The sequence below is a fragment of the Leucoraja erinacea genome, chromosome 1 (genome assembly GCF_028641065.1).
Source record: "Leucoraja erinacea ecotype New England chromosome 1, Leri_hhj_1, whole genome shotgun sequence".
NCBI lineage: Eukaryota > Metazoa > Chordata > Chondrichthyes > Rajiformes > Rajidae > Leucoraja > Leucoraja erinaceus.
The window spans coordinates 104,568,725-104,586,836 of NC_073377.1; the positions used below are offsets into that span (position 1 = coordinate 104,568,725).

Sequence of the window (18,112 nt, forward strand, 5' to 3'; positions counted from 1 at the left end):
ATGCAAAAAAATTGTTTAACATATTTGCCATTTTTTTGTTTCCTGTTATTGATTCACCACCCAAAGGTGAATTTGGTAGAAGCTGCACAGATCAAGTCCTTGCCCTCACTACCAATATAGAGGCTGACTTCCAACGTACCCTGAAAACTGGTGTTGCTCTCATCGATCTGTCATCAGCTTATGATACTGTGTGGAGACATGGTCTGTTGCTGGAAGCTTCCCGAATCTTGAAGTGCCAAACCATCATGCGTGCCCTCTCATCCATCCTCAGCAACCATAGATTTAGGGTTTTGCTTGGGAACCAGACCAGCTCTGTCAGGACTCTGAATGATGGTCACCCCCAGGGCTCTGTCCTAGCTCCCCTACTCTTCAACATTTATGTGAGTGACATGCCAACTACCTTGTCCAGGAAGTTTGCATCTGCAGATGACCTTGCCCTTGCCTACCAGGGAGCTGCCCTTGAGGATACCAGCAGAGTGCTAACCCAAGACTTGAAGGGGATGGAGGAGTACTTCACCTTCTGGCGACTTTGCCCCAACCCATCTAAGACAACTGCCACTGCCTTTCACCTCAGCAATCGGCTCGCCAATGCAAAGCTCCGATGTGCTTTTGTGGTAAACCGGTGAAGAATGAAGAATTCCCCAAGTACCTCGGAGTCACCCTGGATCGCACCTTTAGATGGTGGCTGATAAACGGAAAGCAAGGGTCAACATCATGAGGAAACTTGCAGGCAACAGATGGGGATGCAATGCACACACCCTCCGTACAGCAAGCTTAGCCCTAGTCTACTCAACAGCTGAGTTTTGCTCAACAGCTTGGGCTAATAGCTGCCACACTAAACGAGTTGACACTGTCCTTAACTCTGCAATGCAGGTCATCACAGGGACGCTTAAGTCAACACCTTTGCAGTGGCTCCCTGTCCTCTCTCATATCGCTCCTCCCAGCATACGCAGAAGGGAGAGGATGTTGAAAGATTAGTGCACCATCGAGGCTAACCCTGACCTTCCCATCCATGCTGACTTGAACAATCTGCCATAAACGCACCTGAAGTTCCGTAAACCCTTCTGGTGTTCCGTTAAATCCCTGGAAGACTTTGACTTCAAGACTGAATGGCACAGAGCCTGGAAAGATGCCAACATCAACAACAGAGAGGTCATCACAGATCCCACAGTGAAACCACCGGGATTTGAACTCCATCGCAAGCAATGGCTAACCCTGAACAGAATCTGCACCCTCCATGCAAGAACAGCCCATCACCTACATAAGTGGGGGATGACAGACAGCCCTGCTTGCGACTGTGGACATCCAGACCAGACCCCACACATCGTGAATGACTGTCCACTGAGGCTTTTCCATGGGGCCATCAAAGCCATCCACCCAGTAACTGATACTGTCCTGGCCTGGATGTCTATCCTTGATCTACAACTTTAGGCTGTGCACGCCATATGCAAGAAGAAGAAGTGAGGCTACATGCAAATTGGAGGAACAACGCTGCATATTCCACTCGTGTGGCTGAAACCGTATGGACATTGAATTCTCCAATTTTAGTTAACCGCATAACTCTCTGCCTCTCTCTCCCCCAGACTGGTCTGATACCATCCTTGATTAACAATGCTACACTCCTTCCTTTCCTATTTGACATATTCTTTTGGAACATGGTAAAGCATAGAATATTGGCCAATCTTGGTCATTCGGCAGGCATGACTTCTTAAAACTTTCAAATAAAGAAAGATTTTCAAAAGACGCCACATGTGAGGCTGCTATACAAGATAACAGCCCACAGTATTAGAGGCAAGGTTACTAGCATGGATAGACGATTGGCTTAATGGCAGAAGGCAAATCTTTTGATTATGCGGTAGACGGCTCCATAGGTTTATAAATATAATGGGAAACACAGGTGGAATCAGTAATAAACTTATTATTAATATTAGGAAAGAAAAAGGGCTGGAAAAATGAGTTCAAAACCAATAAATCCAATGGACATGATCACGTGCTTCCTAATGTTCTAAAAGGAGTGACTGAAGAGATTGTTCATGAATTAATGAAAACAAAGTAAACCACAGATGCTGGAGTGCTGAAATACAATTTAAAGTAGTGAGAATGTTTTTATTTTAGTCAGCACGAAATTAAGTGGGACCCAATCCCAGTCACACAGAAGGCCTGGTCCCCAACGCAACCCATTCCCCAACGCAATATTGCACCACTCACTCATAGCCTCCAACTATGCAGGCACGGCCCATTTCCCCTCATCCCCCAGCACTCCCTCCCCCTCCTCTTCACCCTCCCTCTTCTTTACCCTCTCCTCCTCCCCTCCCCCAATCCCTCCCTCACCTCTCCATCTCCCTTTCCCCTACCCTCAGTCACTCACTCCCTCCCTGCCATAACTCCTCTCCCCTCCCTACCCCCTCCTCTCCCTCTATTCCCCTGCCTCCCCCACTCTCCTCACCTCTCCCCCACTTTCCCCCTCTCCCTCCCTAACCCTTTCTCTCCCTCAATTCCCCACTCTCCCTCCTCACCTCCCCAGAATCTTTCCCCTCTCCTCCTCCCCTCCTCCCCTCCCCCAATCCCTCCATTGCCACTCCCTCCCTCTCCCTTTCCCCAGGGCCGGATTTAGATGAAGAGAGGCCCTAAGCTATTTCACTTGTGAGGCCCACCCCACCTCCTAATCCCCCACCCCCACGACTTGTCAAGTCAACTCAAGTTTATTTGTCACATATGCATACGAGATGTGCAGTGAAATGAAAAGTGGCAATGCTTGCGGATTGTGGAAAAAAACAAATACAAAACAGAATGGAACAGAATCACATATTCACATATTACATATTTGTGGGAGGAAAAAAGAGAAAAAAACAGCAATTTTAAAAAGACACCACACAACAGTAAATTGGTACAGTAAGTTAGTCCCTGGTGAGATAGGAGTTTAATGTCCTAATGGCCTGTGGGAAGAAGCTCCTTCTCATCCTCTCCGTTTTCACAACATGGCAAGGAGGCATTTGCCTGACCGTAGCAGCTGGAACAGTCTGTTGCTGGGGTGGAAGGGGTCCCCCATGATCTTGTTGGCCCTGCATTTGCACCTTCTGATGTATAGTTCCTGCAGGGGGGCGAATGAAGTTCCCATAGTGCGTTCGGCCGAACGCACTACTCTCTGCAGAGCCTTCTTGTCCTGGGCAGTGCAGTTCTCAAACCAAATTGTGATGTTTTCGGACATGATGCTTTCAACAGCCGCTGAGTAGAAGCACTGCAGGATCCTCAGAGACACTCTGAATTTCCTCAATTGCCTGAGGTGGTAAAGGCGCTGCCTTGCCTTACTCACCACTGCGGCAGCGTGTGATGTCCATGTCAGATCCTCTGAGATATGGACTCCCAGGTATTTAAAGCAGCTCACCCTATGCACAGTATCCCCATTTATCTTCAATGGAGTGTACGTCCTCGGATGTTGTGCCCTCCTAAAGTACACGATCATCTCCTTCGTTTTTTTGACATTCAAGAGGAGGCTGTTGTCCTGACACCAGAGTGCTAGATCAGCCACCTTCTCCCAGTAGGCCTTTCTATCGTTATCGGAGATCAGGCCCACCACCACAGTGTCATCAACAAACTTGATTATAGAGTTGGAGCTGAACCTAGCCACACAGTCATGTGCGTTCCGGGAGTATAGTAGGGGGCTGAGGATGCAACCCTTGGGGGGATCATGTGCTCAGGGTAAGGGACTTCGATATATTCCCCCCCAGCTTGACTACCTGGGGCCTGGTGGTGAGAAAGTCCAGGACCCAGGCACACAAGGGGGTGTTGAGCCCCAATTCCAGCAGCTTCTCAGCTAGTCTGGTGGGGACTATTGTGTTGAAGGCTGAACTAAAGTCTATGAACAGCATCCTCACATAGCCCCCCTTCTGGCTGTCAAGATGAGAGAGAGCAGAACCTGGGAGACCGCATCATCCGTGGATCTGTTTGGACGGTATGCGAATTGTAACGGGTCCATGTTGCGAGGGAGGAAGGTGCAGATGGGTTTCTTGATCAGCCTCTCAAAGCATTTCATGACTACCGAGGTGAGGGCCACAGTAGTCATTCAGACAAGCTGGGGAGGCATTTTTAGGTACCGGTACAATTATGGATTTTTTGAAGCAGGCAGGGACCACAGACTTGTCCAGGAGAGGTTGAATATTGTAGTGAGCACCGGGGCTAGCTGCATAGCACAGGACTTGAGTACTCACCCCGAGATGCCATCTGGGCCTGCAGCTTTCCTCGTGTTCACCCGTGTCAGGGCCCTCCTCACGTCGTGCTCGGACAACGAGAATGTGTGCACATCCCCAGCGATGGACCTCCCTTCAGCTTCATTAGCCAGCACGCTGGCGGTGTTGTCATTAGTCGGCAGACCTGGTGTGATGTTGCCCGTCTCTAAACGAGCATAGAAGGAGCAGGTCATCAGCTAGGGTGGTGCCAGCAATTCTGGTTGAGGGGGGGGACTGCTCCGGTAGTTGGTTACAGTCCGTTGCCCCTGCCACAGGCGTCTGGTGTCCTGCTGCTCCACCTGTGAGTCCATCTGAGGACCATGACTACCTGACAGTGATGGTGTGGCACTTTTAGATCCTACTGTATGTTGTCATTAAACAGTTGGTTTAAAAATACATATTGGATTCATCGCGGAGCGGGCGATGCCTTACCTGGATCGCTGTTTGAAACTCACGAGTGTTGGGCCTGCTGCTTCAACATCATAGAGCTGTGGTTTGCAGAGCTCCCAGCCTCGGGCCGGGCTGATTTCAATATCGCGGAGCCCTGGGATCCCTTTGCCGAGAGCCGCCAGCGTGAATCTCCGCCCAGCTCAGCCTGTGGACTTTGGGAGCCGCGATCTCTGGTAGGAAGTGGCCAATTCGGAAGTCCAAGCCGATGAGAATGTTCTCTCGTTCCGACGTCGGATGGTGACCCCCAAATTTCATTGTACCAATGGCCATGATGGGGTCCAAGAGGACGGGGTCCATTGGAGACGGGAAAAGGGATCATCAATGGGGGCGAGGGCTGCTTCACATGGAAGAACGGTGTGAGGCAGAGGCGATGGAAGAAGAGCTCCACATCGTGGCAGGCGCGGAACACATTGAGGTGGGTATGGAGGGGGACAAAGGTGAGGCCTCTGCTGAGGACAGACCATTCGGTATCTGAGAATGGGAGGTCAGGGGGGATGGTGAACATACGGCAGGGATGGGGGTTGGGGCTGGAGGAAGGCAGGTGAGTGGACTGAGGCCGAGGCGATGTCTGGTGGGTGGGTGGTCAGGGGGTGGTAGTTGGTCATTGTTAGCTGTGGTTTAGATCCCGTTGACTTGACATTTAGACCAGTTTGCATTGTGTGTGTGTGAGTGCAAGTGCGCGTGCCTGTGCAAGTGCGTGTGTGTGTGTGTGTGAATTACTCAAACTCCACACAAACTGCTCGGCCACCCTGCAACCCAACTCTCCCTCCCTCCCTGTGCCCACTCCTGCTCAGCCGCTACTCGGTCCATCCACGTCCTGTCCGACCGCCCGCTGCTGCCGCTCGGCCCGTCCCCACCCTGCCTGCCACCGTCCGCTGCTGCCCACTCAGCCTGTCCCCGCCCTGACACCCGCCTACCTGCCTGCTGCTCGTGGTGGAGTCGGTGAGGAGCCATGGTGGGCACCATGAGTTTCGATGAGCTGGTGGAGAAGATGTCCTCCGAGAACTCCGTGAGAGTGAGTGACCGCATTGGCGGCGGCGGTGGAGGAGGGGATGGACCTGAGGGGATGGGTAGACGGGACCGCCATTGCCGCAGAGGGCGGGCGGGGGAGAGGGGTGCGTGATGAAGGAGAGAGAGAAGGCACCAGGGCCTCCACTGGGCCTCCACTAAACCCCACCTGCAGCCACATCCTGTGGTGGGGGAAGACGATAGACAAGTTACTGTGAGGAGGGGAGAGAGAGGAGTTTGTGAGTGAGGCGGGACAGGCCGCCACCAGTGGGGCAGGAAGGGGCATCGCCATCCTGGTCATGCCATTGACTGACATGAGAAGAGACCAATCTGCGTGGTGCTGAAGGAATCTGCACATGCGTGGTTTTTAAGATTTTTAAACCTCGATAGCTTTTACAATATGCCACCGATCAGAATGAAACCTATTGCACTCACAGCACAGGAGAACGGTGAGTAACTTGGCGAAAAATCGTAGCGCTATCACATACCGTTTTTGCGCGAATAGAAAAAACGCTCAAATCGGAAGAGCACAAAATCAGAGTTTTATTTATGTATAGATAGATTGATTCTGATTTAAAGTTTTAATATGTGCATATCCATTAAAGTAACACAAGTTTCTACATGATATTGCTCATGAAACCATCAGACATCAATAACAGGTTCTGTTGTTATTTTTGTTTTATTGATTTATGCAACTTTTTACTTGTGTCATTATAGTGCCCTGCAGCTGCATAATTAAGAGATGGTTTGGGAAAGTGATATGCTGTGGTCTAATATTCTGTGTCTACTGCTCTACATTGTAACATGGCCTGTCACTTGTTATATTCACCGGCACATTAAAGCACACTGTTGAATGTTGTGAATCATTATGCAATGGATTTACTAGAAGATGAAAAGTTGGGATCGCTTGTTGATCTGGAAAACAACTACATTTTCAAATGAGTTCTTCCACTACACAACTGAAAATTGTCATAAAGGTGATTACTAAATATTTGTAGTGATAGTAGGGAAATTGAGAAAGAGAAAAGTTGGATGTAAGTCATTCAACTAAATCAACATTTTGATTACTTTTTTTCAACATTGGGCCTTCATTATGTTGTGGCATTTAAGGTTCTCTAATATCTGTCTAAAAATCATAGTCAAAATTTGTTTGGATATTTTTCAGAACAAGAGCAACTTTGTAACAAGGACAGTGGAAATGCCATTTACATGCATTCATCAAAATTTTATTGCACTACCCAAAATGTGGTAGTAGAATCTGAGGACATTCGGGGTCTAGTTGAAAATGTGTACAACAGTGATCTAGATTTGTACGTATACTAAATGCAGATATTGAGTTTATTTTCTGTTTGTTATGAACTATCACCACAGTTTTTTGAATCGGAAAGCACATTATATATGTATAATAAAGGAAGATGCTTTGTCAGTAAAATCAAAAGCGCAGCAATATTTTAGAGGTCATCTGTTTCGGGAATGGTTACTTCCAAAGACAGATCTTTAAGTATGATAGGAATACTGTTAGATGTCCAGCCTTGGGCAGTTCTGTTGAAGCTTGGCCGGCCAGCAGTCCCATCTTCAAAGGCAGACAATCTGAGCTCTGGTTCCAGTAATGCAAAATCCAGTTTTGGCAGCTTGAAACCCACGAGTTTGGAAGCTCTATCAAAACCGCCATAAGGAGTGGCAACTCTGTGGATGTAAAAGTGAAAAATTATAGAGATAAACTGGCAACATTTAACACCGGAATTTTGGAGCATTTTGTCTAGATTGTTGCATTAAAGCTGAAAATTACATACAGTAACTTAGCTGATTCTCCAAAACAGCCTTTCCTAGAATCACATTTTAAATTTAAAGTTTATTCTTTAATGTTCTATTGTATTGTTATCTTCTCCATACTGGCCTCAATTGTATTGCTATTATAGGTCCAAAGGTCGAACAATGTTAAAGTTATATACATATTTCAGATGATGACAACATAATGATAAATGCACCACAACTAGTTTGTGGTTTATAAATTGCTTTGGGACATCCTGAGATCATAAAAATGTCATTTTATTGTTGAGTCCTTCCTTCCTTTCAGTCTGCCTGTGAGAAATATACCAGAAGAGTGTTCACTTACTCTGTCTGAAAACTGATTTTCACATTTTTGTTCCTTAGGTGTTATCAGTAATCAGCAGATTTTAAAACTTCATTTGAGAAATTCGGTGTAGAATAATTTTATCCTCATTTTATAATAGTGTTTTGTGATCTCAATGAGTAAATTGGAACAAATTATGAGCAACAGACCTTCTGCTGACCTAAAGTTTATCAAGGTCGGATAATGGAAAACTAATGAAAGCAACATTCAAATTAATAAGGCTTGGAGGTTGCAATGCTTCAGTTAACGTTCAGTGTTATTTTAGTGGAAGCAGTGGCGTTGCTAGGCAAGATGACTGAATTGGAAATAATTCAGCTTAATAATGGAGAGGATATGTGATGTAAGCTTGGCTCAAGGTCAGATACTGCATTGTGGATGCAAACAATTGACTTCAACTTCACCCAGCTTCAACTGTACAGTATTTTCCAATGGGGCTCAAAAACAGTGTTTAAATGAAGGAAATTGTGGCTCCATTATGACTGACTGCACAATGTGTCAATATTGAGAAACACTTGAGAGGTGATAGGTTAATCAAATAATTATTAAATGCACACGTGGATTCCATACATGCACATGATGTCACTATGGAATCATTCTTGAAGGTTTCAAATAGTGTATTCTAAAAATTATTCAGAAGAATTTCCTTGAACAATTTGTTCTGAGTTCAATGAGAATGGAAACATTTATGGATTTAGTTCTGGGAAATTAGATTGGTTAAGTGTCACTGGAGATTTCTTTGGGGGATGGCAATCACAGCTTTCGGTTAGCGAAGAAAAGAATCAAGTTATGGTAAAAAATATATATTTGTGTGAAGAGGGCAAAATTGAGTAGGTTGGGAATAGATCTGCCTGAGTTACATAGAAGCATAGAAAATAGGTGAAGTAGGCCATTTGGCCCTTTGAGCCAGCACCGCCATTCAATATCATCATGGTTGATCATCCAAAATTAGTACCCCGTTCCTTTCTCCCCATATCCCTTGATTCCGTTAGCCCTAAGAGTTATCTCTCTCTCTCTCTTAAATTGGAATTAAGGATTGACAGATAAAACTAATTGAATAGAGGGGCTCTCTTCAAGATACAGCTGAAGAATCAACGTATACACCTGAATGGAAAAACAAATTCAGGTCCCATTGGAAAGCACTATGAATCATAAATAGGAATTATTTGGTTGTTGCCAACTTAAGAATGAATGAGAAAATGCTGAGTAAGAAAAGATAAGAGAAAAGTGAAAATAAGGAAAGCAGAGATTGGAAAGGCAACTAAAGAGAATGAAAAGGTTTTCTATAGCTCTATAAATAATATATGGAGAACATGGAGGCATCAGAACATAAGTATGTAGGCAGTGGGTATGATAAATGCACTTCATAAATAACTTTTATTTGGCTTTAACAGGGATGAAGTCAGTCTAAAAAGGGAACTGGTTGAGATTCTGGCTAGAAGATAAGTTAATCTTCTTGCGAATGAAACATAAACCAAAGGAATAGTTAGATCTCAAGAGAAGTTAATAAAGTGGAAGTGCTAGAATGGAAGGCTATACTTGAATTTAGTGAGTAAGCGGGTCTGAATAGGTTACACCCCAGAATTGTAGAGAAGTAAGGGTAGAAATAGGGTAGGTGCTGGCTTTAATCTTCGAATTTTACTTGGGTCTCCCGGATTCTAGCTATTTTAATTTTCCTTGTCATTTGCATGCTGACCTTTCTGTCCTTGGCTTCCTCCACTATGGAAGAGTGAGGACATATGCAAACCGGAAGAACAGCACCTTATGTTCTGACTTAAGAGTCTACAACCCATGAATGGTGCATTTCTCCAGTTTCAGATAATCACCCCCTCGTGCCCACACCACACGGCTTTCTGTTCACCGCACCTTCCCTCTTCCACTTTTTTTCCATTCTTCAATCCACTCATCTTTCATCCATCCCAAGTCTGGGTTCCCTATTTTCCTTTCCATCCTTTACTCCCCCTATCCCTCTCCCCTTCTCATAAAATTCACTATGCCCTTTGTTTCTACATTTCACTCCCCCACATCCTTCCTGATCAGATTCCACATCTGCACCTGTTTGTCTTCTGAACATCAATTCTATCCTTGGTCATTTTCTTCACCCATCTTTCCCATACCTGACTCATCTGCCATTTACCCCATCTCATCTGAATCTAAAACACTTGCTACTTCTTGCCTCACCCCTTCCCCTCATCATTCTGCACCAGCCTTCTCCTCTTTACTCCATGAGTCTGATTAAGGGTCCAAACCAAAACATTGACCATCACAGATGCTGCCTGGCCTGCTGAGTTCCTCCCCCAGTTTGTGCTTTGGTCAAGATTACAACATCTGCAGTCTCTTGTGTGCCCACTTTTTTCCTTGTAGTTATTTATGTTTAAATTCTATTTCAGTCTGTCATATGTGTTCATTTTTCTTTTGGTGGTAACATTGCCAGATGATAGTGAAAGGAAAAAAATGAAACACAAATTCTGGATGAAGGGAAGGAACTTCCAACGTTTGGATAAAACTGAAATGCCAGAAGACATTTGCAAATTTGACCAGCCGACCAAAGAACAGAGGAAGGGAAGAGGTGGTTGAGGAAGTCATAAAAATGAAACAGGATGAATGATGGAGCTGTTATGTAGTTAAAATTTCATAAATGTGTTATATACTATCACAAGAAAGATCCTATTTTTCCAATATCTAGCTTTTACCATGAGAAAGATCAAATATATTTAATATACCTTTTGAAAAGGTATATATTATTTCAGTTATACCATACTGATAGAGAATTAATAAATCAGAAACTTAAAACTTTTAATTTTTATAATATTTTTAGTCAAGTTAAACTTTTATGACAGAATGGAGATTCCATACCATACAAATAAAGTACATTACCGTACCCTAGTCCCACCTGCTTGCGTTTGGCCCATATTCTTCTAAACCTATCCTATCCATGTATCTGTCCAAATGCCTTTTAAATGTCGTGATAGTATCTGCCTCAACTACCTCCTCTGGTAGCTCATTCCATCTATCCACCACCCTATAAGTAAACAAAGTTGCCCCTCAGGTTCCTATTAATTCATCCCCCTCTTGATTGGTTCTTGATTTCCCTACTCTGGGTAAAATACTCGGTGCATTTACCTTATCTAATCCCTGCATGATCTTATATACATCTATAAAATCACTCCTCACCCTCCTGTGCTCCAGGGAATAAAGCCCTAGCCTGCTCGACCTTTTCCTATAGCTTAGACCCTCATAAGTCCTGGTAAAATCCTCGTAAATCTTCTCTGTACCCTTTCTAGCTTAACAGCATCACACTTACGGAAATAAACAACTATTAAATGTACTCAGTAAATAATAATATATAGGTTACTCCAACTATAATTTTTAGTTTAGTTTAGTTTAATTTAGAGATACAGCATGGAAACGGACCCTTTGGTCCATCGTCTCTGCGTTGACCAGCGATCCTCGTACAATAATGCTATCTGAAAGACTCTTGGGACAATTTACAAAGTGCTTGAGAGAGCAGAGACATGGGCCTCGCATTGACCAGTACTTCTTACGAAGCAACCGTCACATCAGTCGAGTGAAGCACAGCGACGGGACTCAAACCAAAGTTCGCAGAGCATCAGCACCCATGTCACTGAAGAGGGTGATACAAGCACAGAAATGCCGGTGGAGGAGCCCACGCAACAACTACAAAGACCTCCATTGGAAGGAAAGATCAAAGGGCACAAACCTGGAGTGAAATGGCCCAAAGCTGTTGAAAAGAAAGAGTGGGAGACGGTCAACAGTGACCTTATACATATCTTGGAGCAACAAGCGGGCACAGCAGTGGAAAAGTTTGAAAGGATGGGCAACACAATCTACAGAGAAGAATGGTTTGGGGTGAGTAAAGGGAGAGGTGGAAAGAAATTACCAACACCAATCAAGTCCAGGAGGCAGCAGGAGATCGAGAGGCTAATCAGAGAGAGGAGACAGTTGAAAAAGCAATGGAAAAAAGCAACTGACGCAGAGAGAGAAGGTCTCATGCTACTCACAATACACACAATACACAATACAATTTATTTGTTACTTGAACCTCATAGAGGCTCAAATGAAATGTTGTTTCTACAGTCATACACACAAGAAAAAAAGACCCAAGACACAACACAATTTACACAGACATCCATCACAGCGCATCTCCTCCTCGCTGTGATGGAAGGCAAAAAAACTTATCTCTCCCCTGCACTCCCCATTCCCCTCCCGATGTCAGAGTCAAAGCCCCCGGCGGGCGATGGTAATTGCCCCGCGGCCATTAATGCCGCGCCGGGTGATGCAAGGCCGCGCTCCGGGTCTTGTTGTTGGAGCCCCCGGCGGGCGCTAGCAAAGTCCCGCAGCCGTTGAAGCCGCGCGGGGCGATGTCAGGCCCCGCTCCAGGTACTCCTCGACCCCGCGACTCGGGCGGGAGAAGTCGCCGTTGCGGAAGCCCCGAAAAGCGGTCTCCCAGCAGGGACCCGCGGGCTCCCGGTGTTACCGTCTACCAGACCTGCGGTAAGCCTCCGAATCCCCGGGGGTCGGGCCGCAGCAGCGCGCCACCACAGCTCCACCCAGCTCTGGACTCGGCCAGCTCCATGATGGTGAGTAGCTCCGCAGCTACTCCAAGAGGACATCAAGAGCAGATTGGCAACCTTGCGATAAGCAGAGAACTTGAGGAAACTTTGCAAGAAGAAAGAACACACAAGAACACGGTTCTACAAAGACCCTTTCAAGTTCATCAAAGACCTCTTCGCAAAGGAAAAAAGTGGAACTTTGAAAACATCAAAACGGGAATTGGAGGAACACCTGGAAAAGGCCCACCAAGACACGAAAAGGCATGAGCAGTTAGTCATCCCCCATGACATCCCGCCTATTAAACCACCTGAATTCAACCTGGACACCAGCCCTCCAAGATGGAAAGAGGTAGAGAACACTGTCCGGCGAGCAAGAGCAGCATCAGCTCCGGGGCCAAACGGAGTACCATACAAGCTCTACAAGAACGCACCGGATGTGTTACGCTTTCTATGGAAGCTCATGAGGGTGGTGTGGAAGAAGCAAACAATACCTAAGGTGTGGCGAAGGGCCGGCGGCGTGCTAATACCTAAAGAAAAGGATGCGTCAGACATCAGCCAATTCCGGCCAATGTCTCCTCAACGTCGAGGGACAAATCTTTTTCAGCATTGTATCACAAAGGCTGTCCAACTATCTGGTAACAAACAAGTACATTGATATATCTGTACAGAAAGCAGCAATTCCATGATTTTCGGGCTGCTTGGAGCATACAAGCATGATCTGGCACCAGATCCAAGCAGTTAAGAAGGAGAAGAGAGACCTACATGTGATCTTCCTCGATCTGGCCAATGCATTTGGTTCAGTTCCCCTTGAACTCCTTTGGGAATCTTTTGCCTTTTTCCATGTACCAGAGCTCATCACCACACTGGTCAAGAGCTATTTCCAAGACCTGCAGCTGTGCTTCACAACAGCTGTCTTCAGTACAACATGGCAGCGCTTGGAAGTAGGCATCATGGCAGGCTGCACAGTCTCACCCTTGGCCTTTACAATGTCCATGGAAGTCATCATCAGGGCCTCAAAATGGGTGGTGGGCGGTGAACGAACCAGGGCTGGGCTCCGTCTGCCACCCATCAGGGCATGCATGGATGACATAACAACACTAACCACTACTGCAGCATGCACCAAGCGGCTACTTGGAAAGCTGCAGGAGAACATCAAGTGGGCCCGAATGAAAATCAAACCAAGTAAATCTCGAAGCATCTCCATAGTCAAGGGGGTGCTTAGAGACACAAGGTTCTGCATCGGTGACAACCCGATATCAACAGTGTCTGAACAGCCAGTTAAAAGCCTGGGCAGATGGTACAACGCAAGTCTCAAGGACAAAGAGCAGGTGCAACAACTAAGGCAAGAAATTGTCAACGGCCTGGAGAACATCAATCAGACCCTACTGCCTGGGAAACTGAAGCTCTGGTGCCTACAGTTTGGACTCCTTCCTCGGACGATGTGGCCACTGACCATTTATGAAGCCCCAATAACAACTGTGGAGAAGATGAAGCGAACCATAACTTCATACGCGAAGAAATGGCTCGGGGTCCCACGATGTCTAACTAACATCGGCCTATATGGTAACGGGGTCCTGGAACTACCTCTCACTAGTCTAACAGAGGAATACAAGTGTTCTAAAGTAAGACTCCAGATGACACTGAGGGACTCTAGAGACAAGACCATCAGTGCTGTTGCGCCGCCCCTAGTAACTGGCCGGAAGTGGACACCATCTGATGCAGTACAGCAAGCTTCATCAGCCCTGAGGCACAAAGACATCGTGGGGCAAGTCCAGCAGGAAAGAGGAGGCTTTGGCCTTACGACAAGTAAACCAACTTGGCGAAAGGCCACAACATCAGAGCGGAGGACATTGGTGGTCGAGGAGGTGCGGCGACAGGAGGAGGCCGCAAGAAGTGCAGAGGCGGTCTCTCTTGCCAAACAGGGGCAATGGATGCAGTGGAAAGCTGTGGAGCGGAGGAAGATCAGCTGGAAAGAACTATGGGAAATGGAAGCAAGCAAGATCAGCTTCATCATCAGGGCGACTTATGACGTGCTTCCATCACCAAAGAATCTTCATCAGTGGTACGGCGAGGATCCAACCTGTGCCCTCTGCCCAACTCCAGCGACCCTCAAACACATCATGGTAGGCTGCAAGACCAGCCTCACGGAAGGTACACGTGGCGGCATAATCAGGTACTAAAAAGCCTGGCATCAGCCCTTGAGAACAGGCGGTGTGCGACCAACTCCTTGCTTCCGAGAGAAAAGCAACCCCACCCCCGAAACACCCAGTGATGCAAGGGTACACTACTGATGATGTGTCCTGTGCCCAACTGTCCTGAAGGTTATCCAGGTCAAGATATACGTATCCCCCCACCGCCCCCCACCGATGTTGAGCGTCTACCACTCTCAACAATCAACGAATGTCGTGAAATGCTCCCCACCTATTGGCACAAGGGACTTCTTAACATCTTGTCCTGTGTACTTGATTCTATACCAAGCCAATTATCCTTAAGAGATCTACGTCTTTGTGGGAGGAAACCGGAGATCCTGGAGAAAACCCACACAGGTCATGGGGAGAACGTACAAACAGACAAACACCCTTAGTCAGGATTGAACCTGGATATCTGGCGCTGTAAGGCAGCAACTCTACCGCTACGCCACCGTGTGCGATCACTTTCTTAACAGATACTACTTCATCACATGCTTAATATTTTTTCACTCTTTCATTTCCATTTAAATTGATCTACTGTCAATGCGAAGACACAATGTAAACTTGAGCTGATAGTCTTCTAGTATTATTTCATTTGTGAATTCTAATTTGGTTTCTATTAAATATTAACAAAGAACATTTTAATATATTTCCAGATACTGATGTTTTCATAATGAAGTGATCCTTTAAATTGTAGAAAATATCTGTACCGTAAGTTGCTATTTCTGTAGAATGTTTCTATTTGTTAACACATATAGTGTTTTAAGAGCCGAGTTACATAATTGACCATTTCCCAAAAGACTCTCTAAAATTAGCTTCTTGCTCGTTAAAGTACTGCAAAGATCCTTTAGAGAAATCCTTACCACCATGTTTATAAATGCAAATAAGTAAAGGACATTTCCACCTTTTGATACACAAAGGCAATATATTCAACCCACCAAATTAATTTTTAAGCTGGCCTTAGTATGGAGTGGGCTGACAGCTGTATAAAAAATTGGGGTCATTCTTAGGTTTTTAGTCACTAGGGTGTGTCTTGTAGTTTATGTTTTTGCAAGGCATTCAACCACCACCCATGTCGAGTGCAGCATTTTCCATGGTATTAGTGTATTTTCTACCCAGTGAGAAGTTAACCGCTTAATCAGCTCAGTGAAGAAATAGTGATTTACCTCTGAAAAAACAAAATTATCCTTTGTCTAAATATTACACATCACATAGCTCCAAAATGATAATAATTTTAGATTTTTATAACACCATGGCATATTAAAATATTGCTCTCTTGATATCTCCATTTAATTGTAATGTCAGTTAGCTCATATGAAACCTATGTTTGACTGCGTAAAAAGCTCAAGCAACTAAACAATGGTAACAGCAAAGAAACTGGCACATGCCATTAAGCTTGTATCATTCCCACTGATTTCCTCTTCATTGCACCTCATCTCCCCTTCATTTCACTCCATCAATCTCACATGAACCCTCATTTGCAAAGTACTGTTGGATTGTAAGCTACACAAGCAAAATATGAAGTTCCCTCAGCTGGTGTGTGGCCTCACTCAGGCAAGCCCAAGTGTTCAGCAAAACAGCCTCGCCAATGTACAGGAGGGAACACCGGATGCAGTAGATGAGATTAGAGGAGGTGCACATGAACCTCTGTCTCACCTAGAAAGACTGTTCAAAGTATCAAAGGTATTTTATTAGTCACATTCACATACACCCAGGTGTAGTTAAGTGAAATGCTTCTTGCCATTTTGTAGCACACAAAAAAAGAATACAGACATAACACCAATAAGAGTCTTAAACACAAAGAACATCCCCCCACAATGGTTCCCACCATGAGGGAAGGCACAAAGTCCAGTCCCCAACCCCAGTTCACCCATAGTCGGGCCCATTGAGGCCTCCACAGTTGCCTCTACGGAGGCCCGATGTTCAAGGCCGTTCTCGCCAGGTGATGTTGCTCCGGCGTCGGGAGAGTCCTCCCAGCGGCCTGGGAACCCTGAAACGGCCGCTTCCGCACTGGAGGCCGCGGCTTCCGAAGCCGACAAGGCCACGCCGGCTGGAGCTCCACAACTGGCGATCTCATCTAGAGATCCCAGGCTCCCGGTGTAAAGTTCAGCGCCGCCGCCCGCAGCTGGTCGCTCCACAGCCCCGCAGCTCCGCGATGTTTTCCCCAGCGATCCTCAGCTCACCGGAACTCCAGCGTGGTGACCCGGGCAAGGCATCGCCCGCTCCGCGATAGCGCTCCAGTGCTGTGCCGCCGCCGAAGCCGAGGTTCTGGGCGGTCCCCTACAGGAAACGCCGCTCTAGGCCCGCTGGTAGGCCGTGAGGATGGGTCGAAGCTGCAGCCCGGAGAAAAGCTGCCTCTCCGACTAGGTAGGGACCCTGAAAGGCAGTTTCACCCTTCCCCCCACCCCCCTCCACGCCCCACATAAAAAAGTCTAGACCTCCAAACAAAACACTTAACTAACTAAAATAAAAAATAAAAAGATGAAGAGACAGACAGCTGCTGGCTGGGCAGCCGTGCACAGGACAGCGCCCCCTATATCAGATCCCTAGATAAAGGTGAAGGAGGAGGGAGAGTCAAATGTGTTACATCTCCTACGTTTGCACAGAAAGTACCTGAAGAGAGGATGGTTTGGGTGGGAAGGGACGAATGAACCAAGAACGAGCAGGGAGCAGTTTCTGGAGAAGGCAAAACAGGGTGGGATGATAGAACTGGTGGGATCAACTTACAGGCGATTGAAATGTCGGAATAATGTGTTGAATGCAGAGGCTGGTGTGGTGAAAGGTGAGGACCAGAGAACCTCTATCAAACCGTCTGGGGGGAGAGGGAGCGAGAGCAAAATTACATGACACAGAGGAGATACAGCTGAGCGATTCATCTATGACAGCAATGGGGAAACCACGTTTACCACAGAATGAGGACATCTTGGATGTCCTGGAGTGGACACTCATCTTGGGAACAGATGGGGCAGACACGGAAAAATTAAGATGAGGGGATAAGTCTTTGCAAGAGGCAGGGTGGGAAGAAGTGTAGTCCAGATAACTGGGTAGACAAAAATGCTGGAGAAACTCAGGAAGGCGGAAAGAAGAAAGGAAACTCAGAAAGGCGGAAAGAAGAAAGGAAGAGGCGGAGACAGTAGGCTGTGGGAGAGATCCCGCCACCTCCAACCAGATCCCACCACTGGCCACATATTCCCATCTCCTCCCCTTTCGGCTTTCCGCAATTCGTCCCTTCCCACCCAAACCACCCCCTCCCCTTGTACTTTCCCTTGCAACTGCAGGAAATGCTACACTTGTCGCTTCACCTCCCCCCTCGACTCCATCCAAGGACCCAAGCAGTCTTTCCAGGTGAGGCAGAGGTTCACCTGCACCTCCTCCAACCTCCTCTATTCCATCCGCTGTTCTAGGTGTCAACTGCTCTACATCGGTGAGACCAGTGCAGGCTTGCAGATCTCTTCACCCAACACCTCCGCTCAGTTCGCATTAACCAACCTGATCTCCCGATGGCTCAGCACTTCAACTCCCCCTCCCATTCTG

The 18,112-nt window shown here is 46.5% G+C and overlaps 1 protein-coding gene across 1 annotated transcript in view; it reads right to left on the reverse strand.

The window, feature by feature from the left end:
* Positions 1–6,213: 6,213 nt before the first annotated feature.
* myoz2b (myozenin 2b) overlaps positions 6,214–18,112 on the reverse strand; it is a 33,534-nt gene continuing 21,635 nt past the window's right edge. The window contains exon 6 of the mRNA XM_055640573.1: positions 6,214–7,370. Within this exon, the coding sequence (XP_055496548.1) occupies positions 7,136–7,370 (235 nt within the window). The 3' untranslated portion in view covers positions 6,214–7,135. The remainder of the gene's footprint in view (positions 7,371–18,112) is intronic.